Source organism: Ambystoma mexicanum, chromosome 10 (genome assembly GCF_040938575.1).
Source record: "Ambystoma mexicanum isolate Mex_15411 chromosome 10, UKY_AmexF1_1, whole genome shotgun sequence".
Taxonomy (NCBI): domain Eukaryota; kingdom Metazoa; phylum Chordata; class Amphibia; order Caudata; family Ambystomatidae; genus Ambystoma; species Ambystoma mexicanum.
The window spans coordinates 1,522,407,786-1,522,435,382 of record NC_090932.1 but is presented as its reverse complement, the minus strand read 5'-3'; the positions used below and the strand labels follow the sequence as shown (position 1 = coordinate 1,522,435,382).

Here is a 27,597-nt window from a genome sequence, read left to right as displayed (position 1 = left end):
CATAAATTCTTATCCTGCTGTACAAACTTCTGAATCTTTAGTCCCCCCAACCTTGTCTGTGGCACAACTGAAGAATTTTGAAATCTTTCACACTACTTTGACCCTGGCCCCATAGGTGGTGAATATGTTCAACAGTGAGAAAGAAACCTGAAACCGGTTTTCACTACTTTGCTGACCCTTGTTGACTTAAGCTGTAGTCCCCTGCTGCATATGCACCCTGATTAGACTACAAAAGTCTGTATTTGCCAGTAACCTCGTTCCCTCGTGACCCTTTATCGGCTTCCTCAGAAGAAGAGGATTATTTAACATTGTGCCTTGCTGACAATGCCTTCTGCAAGTCCTTCTCCTTTCATCCCCAAATCGAAGACCAATGAATGCATCACATCCCTTGCTCCTTATTGGCGTTGTCAATTAAGACCCCTGCTTTCACAAAGACGAGCAACTGGGATACTAATTCCTCACATTGAAACGCCACTCTTGCCGTCCATCACATGGGAAATGACCTACTCTTCTGAAAACGGTCACGGTAGGCTTTTACATCAGTATACTACTCTCACTCCATCTCTACTCAACACATTGCTTCAGATTCTACTCTGGGAACAACTATGCAACATCAAAGCGGATTTTGATGCTTTCTTGGCTTTTTATTTTAATGGTTTTCTTTTGACTCCCAAAAAGTGTATCATAATGTTTCAGTTCAGCTCATGAAGATGAACTTAATTTAAGAAAATTACATGGAGGCAATACAGTAAAAAATAAATCTCAGTAGACTGTCTGATATCTAAATATTTCTTTTTTTTATTGGTTTGTTACAAACCTTTAAAAAAATTTGAATGAAGAAATACATCAAGACCCTAAGGCATCAAAACATCAAACTAAGAAAAAAAGAAGAAGAAAAAAGAAGAAAAACATCAACAAAACATCGTACTAACAACATTGAAGCTAATCTACAACAAGAGCACAATGTGTCCAATCTAATCAATTTTTTTTTTTTGAATGGCTCAAGTATGTTTAAAGGTTGACATTAATAGAGAATTCATTTAGCTTCTACATTTTTTAGTTTCTTTTCCAATGATTCCAAAAAAAACGTTAACTCCATTGTTAGTCTACGATCCAAATCTAGAAAAGAATATCTCCACCATTCTTCCATAGTCATTGATGTTTTTTCCATTATAAATCTTCCCAAATGCTTTGTGCGTTCATGGTTCAAGTCAGGGCATAGTAGTGTTAGATGATTCAGGGTTTCCGTACCATTTCCACAGAGTCTGCATGTCAAGGATCTTGAACTTAGTGTTTCTCGTATACTCAAAATTTTTCAAGTGGGAAATTGGTTTAAGCGATATTTCATGAAAATTGCTCTACGATTTTTTTCCGGAAATTTTTGTAAGTACGGATGGATCACATTTAGCTTTTTCTCTTCAATTGGTATCAGATACATGATTCTGTGCTTTTTGCATGAATCACCAGTGTCTATCCAGTCTTGAGACCAAAGCATTAACTTAACTTTATTTGGATTTTCTTGTAGTAGGCTCAAGTCTGCTCCTATATCCATTAAGAGTTTTTCGCAGCGTTTTGCCCACAACACTAGCACAGAATCGCTCAATCCATTAGCCAAATCTTTTAGGTTATATTGTGGAATTGGTTTCTTGGCAGTTGCTTTGCGAAATTCAAGTGTGTTCCATGCTATTCTTCCATTGATTGATAGAAGACTGAGTTCAAATCTTATGCAGTCAATTGGCACACCCGGTGGTAGACGCAGCACTTTGGACCAGAATGAATGTTCCAGTGATGCCCACACTTCGGCAGGACAGCCACAGGCACTTTCCGCTCCATGGATTAACGCCGGAATTACTGTCGTTTTGTAGAATGTCAAGATGGGTATTAAAGAGTGTTTACCATACTTTGCATTTATAATGCAAGCTTGCGCTGTTGTTTGCATTTGCTCTTTACTTTTTCAACCCATGGGGCATCGTTTATACTTGAACTCAGCAACATGCCCAAATACATTGATTGTTTTGTTAGTTCAATCTTTCCTTCACCCAGTTTCCAAGAAACCTTTTTTTTCCTATAGGATCTTTGTTTTTCTGCAGATCCTGTAGGATTAAGATTTCTAATTTTTGTATGTTTGCATTCAGACCATTTTGCTGGATGTACTTATCTAGGATGCATAATTTCCGTTGAAGACCTATTGGTGTGAAGTCTAGCAAAACTAGATCATCCGCATCAGTTGATAGGTTGTCCATTTACTTTTGGAGGGTAGATGTTTTCATTTTCATAAGCGTCACCCAAGTCCGATATGAACAGATTGAAAATAATCGAGGCAAGAGGGCACCCTTGTTTTACACCGCGATAAGTTTTTATGGATTCGGATAAGGTGCCATTTTTGTCCATTCTTATTTTTATCTCGGTGTCGGTGTGCAGATCTTTTATTGCCAATAGTAGGCTAATTGGGCACTTCCAATCGGACATTTTTTTCCAAAGTAATTCTCTATACTGTCAAAAGCTTGTGACAGGTCCACAAATGTGAGATAGATTTTTCTGTTTCTATTTATTGTATCCATTAAATATTTCTTTAAACCCTTACACATGTAGATCCAACCTACAGAAGCTATAAGTTTGGTTTATGGCTTTCACTCCACGTTTGCAGCTGCTTTTCGTTATTCCTATGCAAAAGTGCATATCTCAGTAGTTCATGCAACTTGTCAGATGATGATGATGATCCCTTTAGCAGGCTAATTTAAACCTTTGTTGGTAGCTTTCAGCACCTCGTGAGTCCTTTCCTCGAGCAGTGAAAAACACCATTTATTTTCCTTCTGACTAAAAGGTATCTTCCAACAAACTAACCAACAGCTGTAGCGAGTTGTTTTTTTCTTTTCTTCAGCCCCAGTGGGGGGGGGGGGGGGGGTGCCGTCCATGGCCGTTATATTTTGTCTCACCCTCCATGTTATGAGTGGGCCATATAGCAGCTGTGAATAGTCCTCAATATCCACTGCAAGGCAGGCGATCCTCTGAGCTTCCAGGATCACTCAACCTCTGGAAGATGCCTTCTTGCCTTCTGAAAGTGAAACTGCTAAATTCCCTTCTTGGCTTCAAGGTTGTTTTGCACTATTTTAGCATCTGAATGAAGCCAGGCTATTTGCATGGCCCATGGAGCCAATAGTTCCTGTCTCTTTCATCAATTTTATTGTGGATTTAAGGAAATATGTAGGTGTTCCCATCCCCTGACCATGTTAAAAATTAATAAGCGAGTCTCCAGAAGGATGTTTCTTTTGAGGTTAGCGTCTTGAACTCGGGTTACATTGATTCAGGGTCTTCTATGCTAATGTTCTGATTTTCCAGACGCTCAGCTGCATTTTATTTTTCATTTTTATAATTTATATGAAAATCTTCACCGTAGCATTGTATATCATTATAAAAGAACTGTATGTAAGTTTGCATGACTGAGCGCAGTGTACAACTGTTTGGAAGTCGGCCTGTATTGTGAGGCGAGGCAATTGCCCTCGATAGAAGTTGCATTAAGCTGAACGGTCGGCAGATGCTGGAGGCATAACATTCTATGCCTCTTCCCCATGTTATCCGCATGCAGCACCTACTTGGTCCCAAAGTCTCCCCTTGATGGATCCTTTACATGGTGACTGGGGAGCTACAGCTAGAGAGACACAGCGCAGGGGGCACAGACATAGAGTTGGAGGGAACTTTCCCTCCCCAGGACGCTAAGTGACAAGTTGCGCACCCATCTATGAAGCTCACCATGACCAAAATGTAATTGCACACTGCTTAGCACAAAATTCAATATTGATAAAACCGATGTTAACAATTTAAGTACCAGATGACCCTAAAACCCCTAAATACCCTGTGCTAAACAGAAATATAAAAAAGAGGAAAATTAAGGTTACGTTCAATGAAAAGAAAATGGGTTTCAAAACTGTATTGGGGGGGTGTGGCCAGCAGCAAAGCAATGCTGACGTGAAACTTCAGAGCTCCATATATGCTGGAAAAAAGCCTGTCATTCGTGCCAGAAATAGACTGAAAATAGACATATGGCAAGATAAACGCCTGTTACTCAAAGTGGTGAGATATCACCGTTAATAGTAGAAAGCTGCAACCGTACGAAGACGCAGAATAGTCCCTACGAGTGGCGTCCAAAATGGCAGCGTGCTACGTGCAACGGTCGTAAGCCCACCGACAGAAAGGAAAGCCTGACGGTGAAGAGACTGGAAACCAGGCCAGGATTGAAAAGCCAGCGCAACATAAAGAGCAAGCACTGGAGGTGTACGAGCTGTGTGACTTGTGCAATGGTAAGAGGATGAGTGCCTGAAGAAACACCTCGGTCTGTCACGACAAGACTCCACCGAAGCTGAGGGGGACCATGGCTGCTCCCTGGTAAGTGACGCGACTTGATGGAGGTCCTGGGGCTGCTGCGGTAAGTGATCGGCGGTCTTGCTACATGGCAAACTGTGTAACTTCAGCCGCTAGGAAACATATTATAACGCCTGAGGCGAAGCACATGATCCGCATTGTGTAGAGACCACGCACAGTGAACTAAGCACATGTATCAACCCCGCCGTGCGGAGCCCACAGAAGAAGGGGAACAATAACTAACACTGCCGCTCCCGAGTAGAAATATACTGAGGAGCGGAACCGGAGCAAACGTTCTATACTTCTGGTCCGGCACCTGGCTGAGCCTCGGCCAACTCGCCCAAGATAGTGCAGGCAACAAGGTTTGGAAAGGATAACAAAGCCGGGGGAGCCATTGACCGGTGTAGCCGCACAGTAGGTGTGCTGCAAGGCCTGCTGTGGGGCTAGTGTTCCTAGGGCCCTGGAGATGGAAACGGAGCAACGCCAAAAGTCGGGAGAACGCCATTGTTTCCCGCTCCCCAGCCGGGCGCAGTGAGGAGACTGTTGTGCTTGCAATCGACCTGCAAAGTGACACGGGGTTGCAGAGGCGATAAAGGACAGACGTTAACGGCGGTCAGAGAGGGGTACTAAAGGTGGATATGCTGAAGGGGAGGACTGTTGCCGAACCCAGCAATGTGCACTGAATGAAACATAATCTGCCACCCTGGAGACACTGCTTGAGTGCGACAGAGGCGCAAACTGACCCTACTGAGGCGGGCTCAACACGCGGCTCTCCCCACGGACCATTAACACCAAGCTGGTTGGCGCGACAACTCGAAAACGTGTGGGCACACAAGGCAAAAGTACAGGAGACTGCTGGTCTGGGGCGGGCAGGGGAGAGCAAAAGCCCAACAAGGAGACATGCACTGGCAAATTGTGGTGAGACAGAGGCAAGAACACTCCTGGAACTTCTGCAAGATTGCAACCTAGCACGGTGGTAACCACACACCTCTGCCCACCGTGACCTCCCTGTTCCGCCGACCATGCCTCCACAACGTTACACAGGTGTACAATCACATCCTGAAAAGAACAAAACAACCCGCTCATAATCCCCAAACCATCCACTATAGGTCAGAGCAAGTGAGAGGTGACCACATACCGCAACTCTGGTGGCAGGTAGTCTGTGGTCACAGGTACCACACAATAACGCTGCTTTGCATGGGCCCTGGGAAAGACAGATACACAACTGTGCCCAACTCTTCTGACTCAGGCCATACCAATAACTAAAAGCGCAACACAAGCTGACCCCTGGCGTCCCTGAAGGGAGCGGCAGCGCTGACCCCTGAGTTCATTGGAAACTATTGACCCCTACCACTGATAGGTTCATTCTTCCTACTGCTGCTGACTGTATGAAGTATAAGTTATAATCGTAGAAGCAGATAAAGAGCAATACGTCTGCCCTCATAATGCCCAACTAAAGATTAAACAGCAAGTACTGACCAGTGTCACCGAGCACTAGTATGGGTGTCATGGGTTTTGACCCATGTTGAATCAATAGACTGGGTAGATGTGGGGATGAGCTGTCGCCGCCCATTATTCTATCCCAGAACAAACTAAATCAATACACTGGATGGATGTGGGGATGAGCTATCGCCGCCCACATTCACGCCAGAATAGGAGAACTGCGCAGTTGGCACGAGACCACTCCAAAGATACAACCTTCTTGGGGGGAATTCATTTTCTTAATCACAAAAATGGTTGCATTACCAGTACTCACCACTATCAGAAAGCCGGCGTTTTAAAACCACCAGACTTTTGTGTAAAACTGAACAAATGAAACAAAACCAGACCAAGGAAAGACTTGCTAAGAGGTGGACACAATGTAAAACTATATTCTGAAATGACTTGAAGGAAGTAATTATTTAATGTACAGGTAGAAATTGTCAGTTTGATTTGAATGTAGAAAACTGGGAACAAAAAGTGACATTTAGCTGAGACCTGGCTTAATGAAACTGAATTCTGCCTGACAACTACCCCCGACAGGAGTTGATACTGGATCAACAGCTGTGTTCCCAGGCCTGGCTGCATCCTGAGGTCACATGGTCCTGTTGATTAGATTAGGGGTGGAGCAGCTGGGGACTACAGGGAGTTGAACAAAGGCCTGTCCTGGACTCAGGCAAATGTTATATTGGGGAGCCGTAAAGTGGCTTCCTCTTAGGGGAAACTGGGAGGGGCAGTGCCTCTGCTAGCAGCTGAGCTTGGGGGAAGTGGATAAACCAGTTATTTCACCCTGTGATGTGGGAAGCCACACCCCTTTTTGACCAGGGCATAATTTTAAAAAGATAGATAACTCAAAGTGCGGACTTGTCAGAATTATATAAGTAATATCATTATTTTTGTGATTTTTCTGTGAACATTTTGAGATGCGTTAGGACGCTGTGGTGTATTCTGGGGGGTCGCTAGTGGAAAATAGGGTCTCACTCCAAATGTCTGCATGTTAAAAATCTGACACTTCATCAATTAATGTCCATACTCCTTGCGCGCATGTGTGTAAATTTGGGTAAATGTCCGATATTGCAAAACCAGTTAAAAAGCGCAAAATGTTGTCATTTTTGAATGCAAGCCCCCAGGAAGATCAGAGGCGGACAAGCATGGACCATAAGGAATATATAATGTGCACATGTAATTTCAACAAATTGTATATCTGGTAAGGATGTATTTGAATCAAATATAGATTTGTGGGCAAACTGACCGGGGGAGGATCCTCTGACCATAAAACCTACAGCATCACTCTGACTCACATTTCCTTCCCCCAATCATGGGAGAGGGGAGAATTTGGCCAATGACAAGGAGAGGGGCAGGCTTAGCTAGGCCCAGGCACACACCCATTTTCAAAACGCATAAAAAGAGACTGCTGGGACAAGTAGAGACATTCCATTCCATTTGCTGCGGAGCATGCTGACCGACGACTTCACATCCAGAGATCCTACACTTAGACTTCCAAGCTAAACAGAGACTACAGAACTTTGAACCAAGAAGGCCCACTGCAAGCAAAAGTATTCGTCAGCAGGGCCAAAATCATTTGCAGACTATTCACAGCCGGGGTGAGCTGTTGATTCTGGCCTGTAACCCTGCGCCAGAAAGATCCAGAAGCAGTGCTGTACCCAGAGAAAGCAGAGCAGTATCCAGAACCAGAGGCCAGAGATCCAGAGTGACCAAGACCGCTGTGAGCAGAACCAGAGAGCTCACCCAGATCACTGAAGTGCCTAGACCAGAACCGGAGTCCAGTCCAAAACCTGACCAGATCCGTGGCAAGGCCTATTTCAAATGTATATTGTGTGTATATAGCAGAACTGTGCAGAACCAATCTTGTAGTTAAAATAATCTAATCAAACTATTTTAACCTAAGTAGAACAGCCTCCTAGAAATCGCGTCATCTGTCATTTTTAAAGCTGCACTACTGTCACCTGTCAATTCTGCAGCTGCAAGCTGTCACCTGTCATTTTGAGTTTTACTTTAAATCCGAAAAACGACCTTTACAAAATTTTACTTTCCTCTGAAAGCTTAGAATCTCAGCTTTCCAACGAACCTAGAACCGACTTGCTACTCCTTATACTTTTGCTGTATTCACGAATCACGCACTCGCGAATTTTACCGCGATTTGCGATTTGGTTAAAAATCCAGCCACGTGTAACCATCAGCAGTCATTTCTTTCCTTGCTAAAAAATTTGTTTGCCTCTTAATAACCATCCCTGAATCATTGCGAAAGTGAGCCTGAGCTCATCCCAAGTATCTCTCACTCACCCTGAACCTCCTAAGGGGAATTAAAACCATTTTCAGCATATTTTTCACTTCATTGCCACCACATTCAAAGCACTTGGGCCTGTGTTTTAAAACTCATACCTGTTTTCTCTAAGCTTGCTGGGGTGGGAACTGAATTTCGTATTGTATTTGATTGCATTCCTGAGAACTGTGTGCTCCTCTTTCCATCTCCTTCCATTTCTTACATTGCATAGGGGAGGGGGGTGAATTGCCAGAGAAAAGTGATTCTTATCTGTTACTAAAATCATATCAAGTATTTCTGTACTGCATTTTATTCCTCATTGCTTTTCCCTTGAAATCATAAAAGTATTTTGCTACTTTATCCATCCTACACTAACTCCTCATTGATTGTAAAGAAGTGTGCTAGTGCCAGATTACCCATTGTTGATTAACATTATATTTATAAGGGCGATATTGATTACTAATTTATTATAAAAGCGTGGTATCTACATTTTGTCTTATTTCTCAAATAAACCTTTCAAACTTGCAAAACAGAACTACTTCTTGGCTCAGTGGGATCAGGGGGATTCTAAGAGAGGGGTGTTATATAGGGGTAGTCATCCAGAACTCATGAACTGGACATAAAGATATATCAATAAGGATTTCCATTCAGTATCCCAGACTAGGCATTGACTTAGCTGTAGTGTTGAATTGAATCTTCTTACATGGGCAAAGATAGAACTAAGAAATCAGGCATCCAGAGTAAGATTGACCAATTTACCACACCGTTGTCAAACACACTACCAGAACAAAACCAATCGGAAACCATGGCAGAGCTGGAGAGTGCACTATCTCTGAAAGGCATCATGGCTGCAATAGCAGATTCACTTGCCTCTATGGAACAAAAAATGGACGGCATTAGTATGGACGTGTCGCTCCTACGCCACGACCTGCAGAAACTGACGTCCCGCACCGGAGAGGCAGCACAACGCATCTCCGGCACAGAGGGTGGGTTGAAACACCTGGAACAACAGCTAAATAGGGTCACAACACGACTGAAAATGATGGAGCAGAGAATTGACGAGCAAGAGGGCAGGTCGAGACGAAACAATGTCCGACTCATAGGGCTGAACAAAAGCAATGCGTGGGCCAATAGGTTTAGAGATACCCGAAATCTTTTGTGATTTTCTCAAAACTTGATATGTTATGGTGTTCATTTCACATAGCATAAACAATAAGTATTTAATTGTACTTCTTTAATGCACTAAAAATAGGCTCATCCTTTACAAAACGTTGCCCATCATTCATACTTCACTCATGCAAATCATCTTCATACTAACACAACTTCAAAACAATTGGGTGATAACTGTTCCCAAAGAAATATTGGTTTGTAATATCAAGTCCCAAAACTCTTGTAGATGTAACCCTCTGTGTTATTACAGGGGGTTTCTTTATTGTCATCTACACATGTTTCGGTTGTAGTATAATGTGGGCTGACACTGCTTGGCCCCAAAAGTTATAGCCAACCTTCCTCAGGACGGGATGCAACAATCCAATCTGTGTTGCATCTTGATAGGATTCGTGAGCCTTTCAATCTCGACTGTATATTCAGCGGGCGGTGGTCTTGAAAACTTGGATGAATCCCTGCTTCAGCTAAGGTCTTCACTCAATCGGTACCCAGTGGGTATGTGTATGTCTTCCTCTGTACTTTTCCAAAGAGCCAAATCAGGATAAATTTCTGGGTGCGGTCCAAACTCGCATTTAGGTGGTTATCTTGGTGTGGATATTCGGATTACTCACACGGGTGAGATCCCAGGGTGGATCCCAGAGTATATATTGCCATCAGCAGTATTCTAGGTATACACATCAGAGTGTGCGGTATTCCATTAGTTCTCACTAGCATGTCTGTCAGAGAGAGAAAGTTTTGCGCACGTCTGGCCTCTGCAGCAGAATGCTACTTACCTGGAGGGCCATAGGGAAAGACCAGGTCCCCTTATATTTTTGAAACAAATCTTAGGGCTGCCAGAGAAAACTGAGGAACCAAGCATGGAGTTGTTCCTGGAGCAATGGCTCGCAGATATGTTTGGATCAAAGGGATTCTCTAAGTTCTTCTTGATGGAAAGAGCTCATTGTGTGCCCACTGGACGCCCGATACCTGGTGCCCAACCGTGCACTGTGATAGCAAAATTCCTGAACTACAGGGACCGAGATGCGCTACTTCAAATGGCACGCAAAAAAGGAACGATAACCTTTAACGGCTCCAAAATAGCTTTCTTTCCAGGCTACACCAGGGAGGTGCAGAAAGCAAGGCAGTCATTCGATCAACTTAAAAAGCAGTTACACTCCCTGAATGTAAAATATGGCCTATTATTTCCAGCACAATTAAAGATCTACCACAAGGGTATGACAATCCACTTCACAAATCCGAAAGAAGCTTGACAATGGGCAGAACAGCACATTGAAGGAGACTGGAGGACAAGACGGAACAATGGACAAGGAAACCCTAGAGCACTGCTGGATCGAGACCCTCCTATTGGACAACCACTGGGCCAAGACCTGGTACCACCACCACAAGCAGTGGGAGACTGATGCACGACGCACTGCCGAATATCCCGAGCTAACCCCCTGTGTCTTGAGGGAGTAAATCTCTCGCATGAAAAGCAAGTAAAGTAGCAAAGGCATGAATGAAAACAAAAAAGACCGCCGGCTTGATCGGAAGTCACCCCCGGCCCCGTTGGGATTTGTTTTGGGTGTTGTAAGTGTTTTGGTTCCAGCCAAGAATACATTTTGGTTATCTCTAGCCTGATGTTCTGGTGACAGATACTAAGAAATGGGGCGGAGTATGGGGTGGGAAGAGGGGTGAGGGGAAAAGTTAGTAGAATTGGTTGTTTAAGGATCAAAATTGCACAACCACAATGTCACTAACACAACATGACAGAACACAACCCCAAACCTAGTGAGCATAGACTGGGCTCATCTAATAAAGACTGCACCATCAAATTCCTGACCTGGAATATTAATGGGCTAGGCAATAGTCTCAAAAGACGGTTGGTCACACAATTCTTGAACAGCCATACGCCAGATATAGTATTTCTTACTGAAACCCATCTGGCAGGTACAAACTAACTTATTTAAGCGCACCAATTACCGCACTGCACTACATGCTGTTTTCACTATGGGCTCGCGAGGTGTACTCATATTAATGCACAAAGCGCTGCCTTTTACACTATCCAAGGTAATGCAAGATACAGGGGGTTGATTTGTATCTGCTGTAGGAACACTCTGGAACCAGACAATTGCATTACTGGCGGTCTACTCATCCCACACGTTGTTGACGGCATTAGTGGATGATGTCACACCATTGATTGTTAATGACACGTTGGATATGTTAACCCTAGGGGGCGACTTTAATGAAGTAATTAATGTAACGTTAGATCGTACACACATACAGGGGAGAAACCCTGGAATCCATACTAAACTTGCTACTTTCACTGCTGCAATGGGACTTGGGGATGTATGGCGTGACCTGCAGCCAGATATTAGGGAAAACTCCTATCGCTCGGGGGGTCCACACCTATTTATCTAGGCTGGACTACTTCTTTCTCCCGACGACAGTCATCCATAAGACAATAATAGCAAAACTCCTTCCGAGAGGTATATCGGACCACTCCCCCCTACTAATGGAGATGGAAACAGCGAGACCACTCCCTCATATGTCGTGGCACCTTAACAGCTACCATTTAGGGTCCACGGAGTTATAGAATGCATACGAACTGCTACCAAGTCATATTTTGAGCTGAATGACGGTCAGTGAATAGCCCTGAGATGCTGTGGGACCGCGGCCACAAAAAAGAAACATGCAGAGAAATTGGTTGCAGCTGAATTAAGTTAAACAAGCGGAAGAGGCCCATTTTATCCACGACCGACCCGAAACACATAGTTCGCTTGTCGTGGCACAAAAACACCTGCAGAATATACCACTGGACAATGCCAAACAAGCTCACAGAGCAATGAAAGCCAGAATTTATGAAACGGGGGACAAGGCAAGCAAAATGCTGGCTTGACTAGAACGCAGAGATGTGGGACATAGCCAGGTGAGGATGATTAAACAAGTAAATGCGAATCCGCCGTTAACAGATAAACATATTGCTGAAGGTTTCGCAACATACTACACGGAGCTCTACGGGACACCTGACGGCCCTATGGACACCTCCATTCTAGATAGGATAATCCTACCATCCCTGAGAGCCGAACAAAAATCCCTTCTAGAAAAAGACATTGCGGAAGATGAACTGATCACGGAAATGTCACAACTCCAATCAGGTAAAAATGCTAGGCCCAAACGGCTTCCCGATCGAAACTTGGAAGAACATAGGTCCAAGTGAACTGGCCCCACACTTGCTTAATATGTATAGACACTCGAAGGAACAGGGCTAACTACCACCTGATTTAAGAAATGCTACCATAATAGTAATTCCCAAAATAGACAAACCCCCGGAGCAGTGTAGCTCGTATAGACCGATCTCCCTTATAAACAGCGAAACAAAGATACTAGCCATCAGACTGGAAAAGGTAATAACATCATTAGTGCATCCAGATCAGTGTGGATTCATGCCAGGTAGATCAACACGTATGAATAAACGTAGACTGCAGATAGCAATGGTAAGAACGCAAGAATCCCAGGACTCACTAGCACTATTAGCAGTAGATTTTGAAAAAGCTTCTGATTCAGTGTACTGGGAGGCTCTCTTGGAGATAATGCATCAGATGGGATTTGGCGTGGAATTCATGATGTGGGTACAACTGGTCTACAGCTCCCCGGAGGCGGAAACTAGGGTCAATGGGTGGCCATCTAAACCTTTCAAGTTGGGTAATGGAACAAGGCAAGGCTGCCCCCTGTCGGTGTTGCTCTTTGCATTAGCGATAGCCATTAGCAAGGCTATTAAGATAATCACAGACCTGGAAAGGCTTCCAAGGGTCGGCAGGATGGGAAGACAAGGTCTCCCTGTACGCAGATGACTTGCTGGTCTACCTAAGGGATCCAATCAGCTCCTGTCCCATAGTGACGGACCTCCTACAGCAATATGGATCTTTTAGTGGTCAAAAGGTGAATTGGAACAAAGCTGTACTATTTCCAGAAAAAGGATAGGAAATGCACTCCCGGAGAACTGCCCGTATAAAATTGAGGGTACCCATTTTCGTTCTCTAGGCGTACTGATCACCAAGAACCTGAATGAATATGTAGATGGGAACCTACACTCGATCGTGGAAAGATTTAAAGATGATGTACACCACTGGACCTCCTTGCCACTGACCCTTTTGGGAAGAGCAGCGTTATTTAAAATGATGGCATTACCCCGCTTCCTATATGTTCTACAGAACGCCCCGTTTCACGTCCAATCGGATGTGTTCTGCAAAATCGACCGTATACTCTGAAAGCTTCTATAGGGGGGTGGGGGACAGCCGAGAATAGCGCTTGGGACGCTCCAAAGATCGATCTGGGAAGGAGGTATTGGACTACCTCCACTGGAAGGGTTGTACCAAAAAACAAGCGTTATAAACCCTTGTAAAATAGCGACGCAAAATACGCTTATTTGGGCGGAAATACACAAATGTATTAGTTGGGATAAGAAAGTAACCCCAGTGCAACCGCTGTGGGGGAATGGGAACTTGCCTGAGGTGGTCAAGATACCTAGGTGACCGAGCTGGGTAGCGAAAGGTATAACAAATTTGGGTGATGTGATTGAGGGGGTTAAAGTTCTGCCTTATGAGAACCTGCAAGAAAACTTCAGCCTTCCTGAAACTGAAAGTTATTGTTACACACAGTTAAGACATGCACTACAAAAACATCTCCCAGTCATATCTGACATGTCAGAATGTACCCCAATGGAGAGAAACATTGTGGTAGAAGAAATTGATAGAAGAATCACCTCTACCATGTATTGTGTAATGACTTCCTTTGCTACGCCGGAGCTGTTAGGTTTGAAGTCCTAATGGGAGAGGGATGTGGGGGATATCCAGCGTGAGGACTGGGTCACGGCCTTGATGTACCCACGTGAAACGGCCATCTCATCCAGGCTTCGACTTATCCAGTTCAAAATACTACACAGAGTGTTATCCGAGAGTGGCACTCTACCACTGGGGCAAAAGTATAGACCCCAATTGTTTACGATGTCGACAGGGCAGGGTACCTTTTTCCACATGTTATGGGAATGTCCAGTTATCCAACAGTACTGGCAACAATGTTGCGATATGCTTACGAATGTTATGGGGCATGTAGTACCTAGAGAGCCTAAGCTTTTGCTATTGGGAATGGAAGGCGAAAGTGAGATGACATGGTACGAAAAAGAAGTCTTTTCAACCACAACTGCCCTGATCAAGAGAAACAGCAAAACTATGGGATCGGATGTGGTACCGCAAGTTGAACAATGGATTGCGGATGTAATCGTTTGCATAGTTATGGAACAGAGGGTGTACAGGGTCAGGGGCTGCCCTGGGAAAGCTGCGACGATCTGGCAAAAATGGGAAGATGCTCAGTAATATATGCTACTACCGAACATGAATAATATAAAAGCCGCAGTGTGGTGATGTTGCGGAAGAGAACGTATGTAAGTAAAGTATGTGCTGAACAGATGACATGGATCCAATGACCTCTTGTAGAATTGTTGTTGTTATGGTTTGGCTACTTCGGAGTCCTTTTGTTGTAATGCTTATTAGAAAACCAATAAAATGTGTTACAAAAAAAAATAACTGTATTGGAGCACAACACAGAGGGTAGACCACATGCAGAGGTGGATAGTTGAGCGATGGTTGCTTTGGCAGAGAAGCTTGGACAGAATTGCCCCTGTGTCTAAACTGAGGGCTGCTAAGCCTTAGAGCATACCGGTCCCCCTTGAGTTTCCAATGCCAGCGAAGGAAGCTGCATTCGTTTTGGGGTATGAGAGGCGATTGACACCTGTGGACGGGCAGGGAATTGGCAAATGAGTGAAGCGACTCTGGCGGCTGACAGATCTGTAAGAGTGGCGGCGCGTGTGCTGTGCTGTGCTGTGGCCACCATGTAGATGGAGCTTAGTTTAGCTATAAGGTAGTCGGGTGGCATTTCCCAGGCTCCTGAGCTTAGGCCCTGACCCTCGGCTGCTTGGCCCATGATCCATAGGGGCTCCTTTGTACTGGTTTGGGAGCATAAGCGAAACATGGAAGTATGCATGTCCGTTTTTGTTTCAGGTATTTTTATATTTAGAGCCTCGTGCCAGTGTCCTCTCTCTTTTAAATACTTTAACAATAGCCGTTATTACCCAATGTAATGGTACTGTGTTAATTGACCTGTGAAGAATGAAGGGGTGTGTGCCCGCATTAGAACGTGGAAGTGCAGGCTTGCCCCATGTCGGTGTGAGTGCTCAACCCATGAGCGACACACCCCGACCTCATTAAAGTGTGCCACATGTGCGAGCGCTCACCACTGATGCATACAATGTTATAAAATGTTTTAACCCATTGACATTCATGTCATGTACGGGAACCATAAATCTGTTTCCACTGGAGTTAACTCGGGTGCATTCATACGCCATATAGATCAAGTATGTTCGGGGCACCTGTTTCAATAAATCGTTTCATTTTAATTCCTCCCCGAGACTTGCCCACAGTGAGTTTGGGGTACATTATTTGGAGCTTTTTTATGCTGCCCTTTTATTTCATGGTAGTAAAGGTTATATACTATAACCATATTTTTTATAATTAGGTCCCTAGTTCGGATGAAACGGTGTCCTAAATCATGTTGTTGGACTCTACTCTGAAAGAAAATGCTAAGGAGCGCCGGGCTTTCCTTCCCGTGGAGCGGTGGTAGTGCAGCTGCCATTCCTGGTGGTAGTGAAGCTGCAGCTGCCCTTCTCGGCGCTAGTTCCCGGCGGTAGTGTAGCTGCCATTCGCGGCGCTAGTGTAGCTGTCATTCTCGGCGGTAGTGCAGCTGTCATTCTCGGCGGTAGTGCAGCTGCCCTTCTCGATGCTAGTTTAGCTGCCATTCCCGGTGCTAGTGTAGCCGCCCTTCTCGGCGCTAGTTCCCGGCGGTAGTGTAGCTGGCATTCTCGGTGCTAGTTTAGCTGCCATTCCCGGTGCTGGTGTAGCTGCAGCTGCCCTTCTCGGTGGTAGTGTAGCTGGCATTCGCGGTGGTAGTGTAGCTGGCATTCGCGGTGGTAGTGTAGCTGCCATTCTCGGCGGTAGTGCAGCTGCCATTCTCGGCGGTAGTGCAGCTGGCATTCTCGGTGCTAGTTTAGCTGCCATTCCCGGTGCTAGTGTAGCTGCAGCTGCCCTTCTCGGTGGTAGTGTAGCTGGCATTCGCGGTGCTAGTGTAGCTGCCATTCTCAGCGGTAATGTTTGAAGCCCCAATTGCACATTCTATTCACGCGCACGAAGGAGTGGCCTCTTTTCCATGAATGCTCGAGAGGAATCATTCTCCCGGTTTCTTTTTTACCTGTTGCTCTTAAATCTCTTGATGGATTTCCATGTTCTAGTTCTGGCTAATTATGCGAGTGTATGCTGCTCACCAACTCGCTTAATTTCAAAGTCACGTGGTTTCCTAGTCTTCTAACGTTGTGACTTTAGCGTACGTTTCTGCTGCCCCTGCCCGTTCCAGCTCCTCTGCTGCCCCCAGACATTGCATCTAGTCCCCTGGGATCGTGTGCTTGCCAGCCAGAGTTGCACTGCAGAATCCCTACCGTTTCCGTGCCTGCAAGTTTACGATGCATTGCTTGAACTCTGATTTTTGGTGATTTATATTAGTTCAGAAGGTTGATTTGTCACCGTCTGGCTTCATGTTCACATCGATACATACTGTTCAACCTTTTGAAAAATGGGTGTTTTTCATTCTCCCCGGTGTAGTTCGGTGAGGCAATGAAGAATGTGAATGCTATAATAGTCGGAGATGACTTTCCCACCTCGTTGACTTTAGCTCTGCGTGATCGTCTGGCTTTCTTAGTTTTGGCTCGTGGAGGTGATGCTAGACACCGCTTTGAGGGCGAAAGGATGGTGTAGAAAGAATGTGGGCATTGCACTTTTTTCTGACGTTTATGGAAGAATACTTAAATGTCAGTAGCACTGCAGTGGGTCAAATCGCTGCATTCTCAAAATATCTGAATAAGTTATTTAAAACAGCCATGTCTGCCTTTAAAACAACATTCTGAAAGTGAATGTTTTAATTAAAGATACAAAGATGCACTTTATCGAACTTATTATCATAATAATGTTATTTACAACTGCCATTTCTGCTGGTTAAAGCATGTGTCTGTAAGATAATGGGTTAGTTGCAGCTTTCAAGCATTGCCTGGTGTCATAAAAACGTATTAACCAATGATTCATTCAATCACTTTATTTCTGAGCAGTGCAGCATCTCAACATACAGACGTAAATTAAAGCACTTTGCTTGTCTCATATTTGTTTTTGTTTAAAAACATCTTTTGATTTTATGGAGTTGCTGTTAGCACAGTCTGAGCTTATGTTGGGTTCAGCGGTCTCTCCTGGCTGGTATCCCACAGACCACATTACTCTGTATCGTGGGACACCCACTCGCGTGTCTTCCTGCAATGTGGTGCTGTGCTAATTGGTTTTGCGAACCCCATGGGTTTGCGCATAGTCCTCAGTATTCCAGTTCACGGTCTGTTGTGCAGTCATGGGCAGCGCGTTCTTGGAGTTACAGTTTTTCTAGGTATTCTTAAGAACAGATGCCTCTAGGTTTTATTTACTGCATCTCTGGATAAACCATGATGCGGTCCAGCGGGTTCTTATATTCACACCACCAAGTCTTCTGCATGGAATCTGACACAAAGCCTGAACTGGAATCCTCTTTCATGCTAGAGAGTTGCTGCTTCCAGCCCAATGGGCCTGGGTGTTTTGTGCTGGAGCTTGACCGGACTCCGAATAGTGGTGTTGCAGAAGGATTTGACAGCCACATTGGGTGTGTTAGATCTCTCCTTGATTAGGTTCACCTAAAGGATCCTACTTCCACCCACTGGGAGGCACACCAGGTAGCGGCTGGTACAACCCAATCTTCTGTGGCTTGCTCCCCTCACCAAAAGTGGTGGGGAGTTTTATCTGCCTTGGTCCTTGTCGTCTATGGACTGCGGTGTGTTTTTAATGTTTGTATGCGTTTCATTGCTCTAATGTAATAATAATGAAACTGGTTCCCCTTTCCCTACTGTTTACAGCGCGATATTGCTTCTTGGGGCTACTTTCGAGTAGTGCTAGAAAAGTATCCTGAACAAAAAAGGGACAATGTAACTGCTCATTCCCTCCACAAATGTATATTTCTTGTGGCTCCCGCTTTATCCAAATGGGGAATAGTTTTCTTAACCCTGAGTATTGCAACTTTAAGTTCACTCTGCAGCTCTGATTTACTGTTGCAACTTAAGGTTTATTTTCAGTAAAGTTTTTTTTTTCTTTTTTCTCGCAAATGAGTCTCGTTTCACAAAAGGATTTATTTACTTTCATGAGCAACCTGGAAAAGCTAACAATTTTGCTTTAGCACAACTTTCTAAAAAGAAAAAACTGCAGTTTGGCCATAACAAAAAAAAACGGTTCGTCTAGCGTGGGGTGTTTCCCAGTGCTTTCCCGAGTTCCTTCCTGTTTCACAAACTGATATGCGTCCTCTGCAGCATCTTTTCTCTGTATGGAGTTTGGCTCATAACACCCCACGTGAAGGTAAAACGCAAAACGCACACAGACAACGACCAGTCCTGCCGCATCCACAATAATAGTGCTCCTGCACAGCACGAACGTTTCTATTCATTTCTGGGGAATTTCAACTCCTGAAATGAGAGTAGAAAAGTGAAACCAACATTTCAGGTGGCAGGCCTTTTAAAACGGGGCATATACCGACTCTGGTGAGGTGCTGGCCACCGCCCATCTCTCGTCGGCATGTGGTAGGCCTGTGCCTGTCTGAGTGTCTGGTGTGTCTAACATTCTGATAGAAAAATGGGGCACAACTTCAAGGCACTTGGGCTTGCTGCAGGGACCTCCCGCTGTGTGCAAGTCCCCCTTTATAAAGGACGTTTGACATATTGTAGTGTTTTCATTTTGCCTATGGTTTATTATGGAAAATAACCATGTATACACGCCATTCCCATTTCCTCCAAAACACAAGTGGTCTACAAACTGGGGGGGGGGGGTAGATGTTTTCCACAGGAGCGGCTCCTTCAGATGGGAGGACGTTACGCATTTAATGGCGGATATAAGCCTCTTTGTCATTTGATGGGGCCTAGCAACAGTATTTTAACTCTAAGAGGCTCTGCATAGAAACAGTTAGGAAAGCACTGCCTTCTAGTGTGATGAAAGTCAATCTGTAATTCTCTGATAATCCAGATAATCTGTACAACCAAGCTGATCTTCTCCACCTCATCAGTCAGTCTTGTCCAACAATATCCTGCCAGAGTATTTGTTGGCTTGATTTAAAGCAGGTCTATATTGGGAAGTGTTTTGATTTCCAAATGTTATTCTTATACTATTATCTCGAGCACAAAAATATATTGTATTCTTTCTAAATGCCATTTTACTTGCAAAGTATTAGTTCTTACATGCCAACGTATTGGTTCTTCAAATTATTGTATTTTCCTACTAGTCTGGGTACTAAATTAAATTCACTTACTACCTCTCATAAATCATTTTTTTTTTCTTTCATGCACATGTCTAGCATGTGTTCTAGCTTTTTTTTTTATCCCAGCCTGTCCTAATTCTTCTCGTTGAGTAGTAAGCGCACCTTTGCAAATGGTTAGAACATATTTTCATAGATGGCCAGTTAGGGAAATAGCTTGAAGGGTATGTAGGTAGAGCAGAAAGATGGGGAATATGGGTACCGACTTCTGCTTGAACGTGTTGGTTGTCGATTGACCAAGAAGTGTTGGTGAAGCAACTCCATGCGGAGGTGAGTCAGTAGTTGGTCATTGATTTTTGCAGGTCTATGTTCTTTATTAAAGTACGAATTCAGTGTGAGTGGATGCATGTTGTGTTTGGGCTGTGCTCAAGGGACCTCTTCAAGCATGAAAGCCACAGAGTTGTAGTATTGTGTATTTTTCCAGATCCCACAACCAGGCTTTTTAAGCATGGGACTGACATGGATTAAGCGGTATGATATCTCCAAGTAGAGCGTTTTCTGTGAGTAGATGGATGGAGGAGCAGAGAAGTGGGAAAACTGGAGATAAAGCTGCTTGCCAGTCGCCACGGGTGGTCATCTGTCCTTTGGTGAACTGAATCGTACAATAACTTGGTACCGCCCTTGAAGGGAATAGAATATTTTTAAGAGTAAAGCCGCAGAGTTGTTGCAAAGTGGACATAAAGAAATTAGCAACAGCGTGAAGGGTCAGGCACACTTATCATGTTTAACCATGGCGATATGGAGCTTCACGAAATGTTTTAATAGGTTGAATTTACTCTTCACTATTAATACTACGCATAAAACATCCATCCAGTCAGTGGTTGGCTTCCACGGGCGCTCGCCGTGTGCAGCTCTGCACTGCTCTGGGCCCCAGGCAGCCCCCCAAACCGACATTTCCAGTTGGTGTACAATTCAGAATAAACATCATATGGCATAGCAAGCAAAATGTGACCTCATTGCCCAGCCCAGCATAAAAAAACCTAGTGCAGCAAAAGACAGCATTGCCTACCCCAGCATTGGACAAAAAAGTAACACTGTGTACCATGGTTGGGGATGCTTTCATAGTGCAGCACAGCATTGCCTGAAATAGCATAACAGTGTAATTTTTAATGAAGAAAAGTCCAGCCTTTTCTGCTTGCTTCTTATCTACTCGAGAATGAGTTCATTCAGTAAGATAACAGCGAGTAATGCAAAAACAAATCTAAAAGTATGACTGTAGACCCCCGCCCCCTCTCCATTCACTCTCCCTTTTTACATACTGCCTTTTATTCCCTAATACTTACATGTTCTTACCTTTCTGCCTGGGTTATTGTTAGAGATGGACAAGAAACAAAGAGTTTAAATTGTGAAAATATAAAAAAACAAATCTTAAACTCACTGGAAAGTTTTTCAAAGTTGCCAACGTGCAACTGGCGAAATCTGCGACTTGATATGACCCTTCCAGAGTTTTGCAATTTAGAGGCAAAACCTTTCTCTGCATTAACCTGAAACCTCATGTTCTTTACTCCATCTGCCGAAATGTAGGGAAATACTCGAGTTAGCCACTGAGTTCGAATCTTGAGTGACTGCATTGGTACACTGTGCACTACTACCCTCAGGGGCCTCTTGGCGCTGATGGACTACTGTTACTGTTATGAAGGGGAATATTTACTTATTTTTAACTAACATATTCCTTGGCTTAATTTTGTTGGCATTGAATGGGCAAACGGGTCAATTGATTTTGTTATGTGCTTTCACTACTAACTAGTGGAACAAGAGTCATGCCTCGGAGATGGGCTCTCTCCTCCAGAAGGCTCAGGCTACGCGCTCTGCCGCATTCTGAGAGCTTTGTAACCTGAAGCTGGCGCATAAGGATTTGGCATAGTCAAGGCGAGAGTCTAAAACTGCGCCTAGGACTAGAGACCTGTTTCCTTCATTTTCTTTTTTAGATAAAGTACTAAATGATGCACTAATCTGTGGGCTGGCTTAATATCTGTATTTTGTATTTTTAAAGGTCTCCTGGAACATGGGCGTAATTGGTCATCAATTGCCAGAATGGTGGGCTCCAAGACAGTGTCGCAGTGTAAAAACTTCTATTTTAACTACAAGAAACGCCAGAACCTGGATGAAATCCTACAGCAGCACAAACTAAAAATGGTAATTATGGCATGCCAAGTCCTAACCAAGTCAAGTGCAGCATTTAAGGAATACTGCACCTTTTAGAGTTTTACAAGATTTGGAATGTCCTGGTGTCAATTACATTATTATTTATATTGCTAAGTGAGGTGGGAGGCGATGCGGTCTATTTTCTAAATTGCGCACATTAACATCTGGATACATAGGTTGTAATCCCTGCTTTGGAGGTTGACCACAACTTTGTGATTCTTGGCCAGTCACGTAATGTCCCTGTGCCTCAAATTCTAAATATGAAATGTAAATCTGTTAAGACAATTATTCTGTGTGCATCTATTATCATTGTAACTTTTTTTTAACCCTACTCAAAACTAGTTCCTGGTTTCTGTTATCTGGTCACACCATCCTGTTCCATCTATAGAACTTCATGTTTGAGATTCATTGCGTACAATAAAACCCTCCATTGCTACTTGGAGCCTCTATAACGAAGAACTGTAAAACATGTCTCGTTTTACATCATTAATTTGTAATTTCAAGCTAAACGGGGAAGCACGCCTTTTGCTCGACTTCCTAAGTCCTCTGAAGGCAGGAGGGCCGTTATACATGTATTAAGCATTATCACCACTTCCCGGGGGCTGGTCGGGTTTGGCAAGGCTGAGCGTTAGGTGTCTGAAAGCCCGGGCTCTTTATGTGGTTTAAAGGCACCGAATGCCTGCTAATGCTTCTAACATGCACTGGGATCTTTGTGTTGCTGGTAGCAGGCCTGTTCATGTGCCTTAGGCAGCTGCTGGGCAATTGTACTTGTTTAGAGCAGACTAGCAGAAAAGGCAAACATTTGGTGCTGTCGGCTAAAAGGTGAAATTCTGAGCACTATCCGAGATTGTCCGAAATTCTGCCAAGCTGATTCACTGGCCCACGCCCAGCATTATAGAAATCCCCATTCATAAAGTAATGCCAAACCCAGCGAGCAACATCCAGCAAGAATTCAATTTTTCTCAAATACAGTATTTATGGTACTCTCATTGTTGGGTCACTTCCTGTGCTTGCCTTTCTCTAAAGTGTATAACCTACCCTCAGCAATTGCTACCAAAGGCGAACAAGGCATAATGTTTTCTTTCTTTTTAACCCCACACATTGTACATTTTGGCAAAGCACATAGAAGCCTTTGTCATCTCCTTAGCCAGATTAGGATTTTGCCTCAAATAATCTTCAGCATTCTTCAGCGTTCAGTGCAATGACTTTACAAGCTGCCCTGACGTTTGGACACATTCCAGTGCATAGTTAAAACTAGTATATAAAATATGAACCACTGTATCATGGGTGTGATGAAATGACTACTGCCCTGCAGAAGTACTAGGGTGAGGAGTAGCTAATCCCCCTACGTACCTTGTATGCTTCTACAAACCAACAGTGATCCCAATCACAAAGGCGAAACTGGCATAGATGGGGGGATATACCGCCTTCACTTATTGTCGTAAAGTGGTGAGAGGGCAAGCTATCTTCTTAATTAAGAGTGGTGTGAATGTGATACGCTAGCAACCCATATAGCAATAGTAGAATAGTCCAAAATAAACTAATGTTCAATCAAGATTCTATAATAATACACATGCTTGAATTAATCACACCAATATACAGTAAGAACTGTACTAGAAAACACTAACAAAAACCCATCCCTGTAAAGAAAGACAAAGAAATGCAGAAGGTAAGGATGCAAGCACTCTGTAGATTTAGGCGGGAGGAAAAGGCAATGCAACACATCAATGTTGTTGAAAAGGATGCGTCTCTGAGGAAACAAGTGTGAAAGGTGGCTTAACTAGTCTCTAGGGCTCCGACAAATGGACATGGGTGTCTGGGGCCTTCCAACAGTACATTCATCAGTTCTTGATGGTATCAAGCCAGGCTTCTCAATGTTGTGCAAGTGGGTGGAACCAGGGACGGGAGCAGGCACCGAGTCTGGTGAGAGATGAAGCTTGCTGCACTTCGTTGCAGTGTTCGGCGGATGTTAGACGACGAGGCCACCAAGGGCTGGTTCCATTTTCGATCAGGGGTTGGCCAGGAAAATGCTGGTGGTTTGAGGTGTGGTCCAAGACATGGCAGTTTGAAGGCTTCTCCAGCAGCAAGCTTCTTGTTTGAAGTTTCAGGGCCAAACTCTTTAAAATCTGCAAGGAGCTGGCCAACCCTGCTCTCCTGTCACCTCCCAGACCATTTGCACGGCACTTGCCTCTGAATTAATCTAAAAAATTCAGGATATCCTGTTCACCCTCTTGTCCTCTCCCCCTCTTCTCCCCTCTCCTTCTGTGAACTCTGGCCCTCCTACAGCCACCCCCACCCTCTTTCTGATCCTTTCCTCTTTTCTCCCCTGACAAGGTCTCTAGACCAGTCCGATCTATGAAAGTCTCGTCAAAACAGGTTCCTCTCTGTTTTTCCAAAACCATCAAGGACCACATTGACACCTTCACTCCTGCCCTGACTGACTTCTGCAACCTCTCCTTCACCTCAGGAGCCTTCCCCTCCCCTCTGAAGCACTATCTTGTGCACCCTCTTCTCAAGAAACCCACAGCTGACCATTCTTGCCCGGCTAACTATCGTCCAATCTCCATCACTCCTTTTATGGGCAAACTCTTGGAAAAGCTGGCCATCTCGCAGCTTAACCTTCACTCTGATTCTGTTGGTTGTCTCCACGACCATTAGTCTGGCTTTAGAGCTGCCAGAAGCATGGAAACTGCTCTCCTGAACATCTGTGAAGATCTGCTCTCCAACACGGAATCTAACATCCCCTCTGTCCTCATTCTACTCGATCTCTCTTCTGCCTTCGACATGGTCAACCATACCATCCTGCTCAACCGTCTCCGTGACAACCTGGGTATCCCCGATCAGGCTCTGGCCTGGCTGACGTCTTTCCTCTGATGATCGACCCTCTCAAGTCCAACTTGGGTCCTTCCTTTCATCTATCTTCTCCCTTACTACCTGCGGTGTTCCCCAGGCAGTCTAACCTCTTACCCTGGCTTTTCAACCAATACCTGGCAACTCTGGCCCACCGCATTGCCATTTTCTGCTCCAATTTTCAGTGCTGTGCTGATGACACTCAACTCATTTTCAGGCTTCCCTCGGCCACCTCTTCTCCTTCTCTGATTACCTACCTGCCATTCAGGATTGGTGTGCTGCCAACGATCTCTGCCTGAACGCCAGCAAGACGGAGATCCTCCTCATCGGCACACCTTCACGCTCCTTTCCTGTCACTCTCTGGCCGGCCTCCCTTGGCCCTCCTCCTACCCCTACCTGCGAGCATAAGAACCTCAGGGCCATCTTTGACTCTGTGCTTTCCTTCTCTGCCCACATCTCTGTCTCTAAAAAGTCAAACTTCCTACTGTACCTCCTCAGAGGTATTCTGCCTTTCTCTCACGTCCCGTCCCCTTTCCTCCATACTGCATGGGCGTCCCTTCCAAGGGATGGGAGACGGAACCTTTTTCACCAGAAAATACCTTCTTCCCCTTTAAATTTAGAGGTGCGCTGGGGTGCAGCCCTTGGAGCATGCGCTGCCCTGACTCCGCCCTCCGGCGCCACACTTCAGTCCCCTTTTCCACATTGACCGGAATGGGCCAAATTCACAAGCGCTCCTGGGTTTGGCTTCGGCCATGTAATTCCATGCGCGGATACTTCTTCTGTCTTTTTAACATACATGTACTCGGTCCTCAGGCGTCACGCTCCTCCCCAGTGCATGTCGACTTCCACAGGGTTCAGCAGGTGTCCATCCGGCGATGGGCTGTTCGCCCTCTGCCTACGTTGCCTTGGCCCAGACCACAGTTGGCAAGCTTGTACAGCGTGCAACGCCCTGTCATCGAGGTCTCTGAAGAACAGGCTAGCCAAGTGGAGGGAGCTCTTCCAGAAATCGTTTACAGAGGACCTTTAGGACTTCGTCAAACATTGTTCCAGGCCCAAGGTAGGGCCTCTGTTCTCCATCACACCCCACAAGGGAAACACCTTCCCAAGGACTCGCCCACGGGGGAAGGATCACCCAGGTTCTACTTCCAGCACGTGCACCAAGGCCTCTCAGGCTGCAGGTCGAGGGATCCTTGGATTCTCCCGGTGACAGTGTTGCGGGACCGGAAAGGTTCTTGTACCGGGTCTTCACCTGAGGGGCTATGCCCTTGTACCGGCATTATGGTAGAGGGGCCACGCCCTAGTACCAGCAATATGGCCTGAGGGGTGCCAAAACTCAGCTCTACCGGCCCCCAGGCTGAGGGTGTTACACCTACCAGGCCTGAGGAGCAGTGTAGGCCTCATGATCCACACTCAAGAGTCCTGGAGGAGGTTGGGCCCAGCGAGCTGAGCAACACGACGCAGGCACCTGGAAGGCAGCTCGACAAGATGGACACTATGCCAGACATCAGCACCCGTCCCACTCCGCACCTACAGCCTATCCTTCATTTGCGCAGGGCAGGTGCCTGATACTTCCATATGGGCAGGGTATGCAGCACCTTCGGCAGCCGCCCGCTACTCAGTCTATATCCCCTACCGCCCCTCCAGCCTGTGAGGACAGGTTCTTTGAGAGTTTCCTCTGACTCATGAAGTCCGTTCGGATGGGGGTGATCCTCAGGGATGCCATCAGGGAGGTTCTCCCTCCAATGCTTACAGCACCGCAGGCTCCGCTGCCTGCGCCTCTGCCCCGGCGCAGCCTTTGCCACTGTTTCCGGCCCCCCAACCGGTTCCTCAGGCGGGTCCGTACCAGCCTCCGCCACAGCCTCCGGCTCTGGTCCCAGTACCCCAGCCTCTGGCTCCCACCACTCGTCCACCGGTGCAGGATCCTCCTGACCCCCAGGCGGACACAGACGATGAGGAGGACCTCGACACGCCATTGTCTGCCAAGGCCTTCCATGAACGTTTCGCAAGGCTGGCTGAGTACCTGGGCCTTCCTCAAGATGAGCAACCAGCAGGGGGGTCCTTGAAGAAGTCCTCACGCAACGCCCCTCTGCTAAAACAGGAATTCCAATGCAGACCGACGTAGTCGCCCTGGCCAAGAAGGGTTGGCTCAAGCCCCAATCTGTCCAGCTGGTCAATCGACGCCTGGACGCCAAGTACAGGCAGATGCAGGGGGATACATTCTTGCTTTTGGCCCATCCTCAGCCACAGTCTTCTGTGATCGCTGCAGCATCACTATACTCCAAGCCTCATTCGTCCTCGGCCGCCTCCTCTGCGGTGCTGCTAGGCAAGGAGGAGATGATCTTGGAGGCGTACAGGAAGAACCTCTATTCCAACGCATCCTTGCATCTTCGTCAGGCTAATGCCATGCTGGCGGCCGTGAACCAGAGGTTGTGGCGGGAAATTTCTGATTTCCTCCCAGCGCATCCTACGCAGAGCCAATCACGTTTCAAGGCGGTTGTGGCTGAGGCCAAGCTGGTGGCGCCGGACATCATTGAGTGCACCGTGGCCCAAATTGACACCTCTGGCTGGGCCATCTTCATCGCCACGGACATGAGAAGAACAGCCTGGCTCCGTGCAACTAAATTTAAATCGAACGTCCAGGAATGCATATTAGACCTGCCATTCGAGGGGAGTGACCTCTTCCACTCCACCATGGACGAGGAGCTGGATAAAAAGAAAAACAGCTCACAAACGGCCAAGTCTTTATCCATCCTGACAAAGACCACACCCACATCGTACACCCAGTCACAGCAGCGCTCCGACAAGGGGCATACATAGGGAGCATTCCGCAACTTCCAAGAACGGAGGTCCAGGCAGCCGGTCGC

General features: G+C 45.6%; 1 protein-coding gene across 6 annotated transcripts in view; it reads left to right on the top strand.

Moving 5' to 3' along the window:
• Positions 1–27,597, top strand: part of NCOR2 (nuclear receptor corepressor 2) — a 2,813,293-nt gene that overhangs the window by 2,011,869 nt on the left and 773,827 nt on the right. For all 6 annotated transcript variants that reach the window (XM_069619703.1, XM_069619702.1, XM_069619704.1 and 3 more), the window contains one exon: positions 21,732–21,874. In XM_069619703.1, the coding sequence (XP_069475804.1) occupies positions 21,732–21,874 (143 nt within the window). The remainder of the gene's footprint in view (positions 1–21,731; positions 21,875–27,597) is intronic.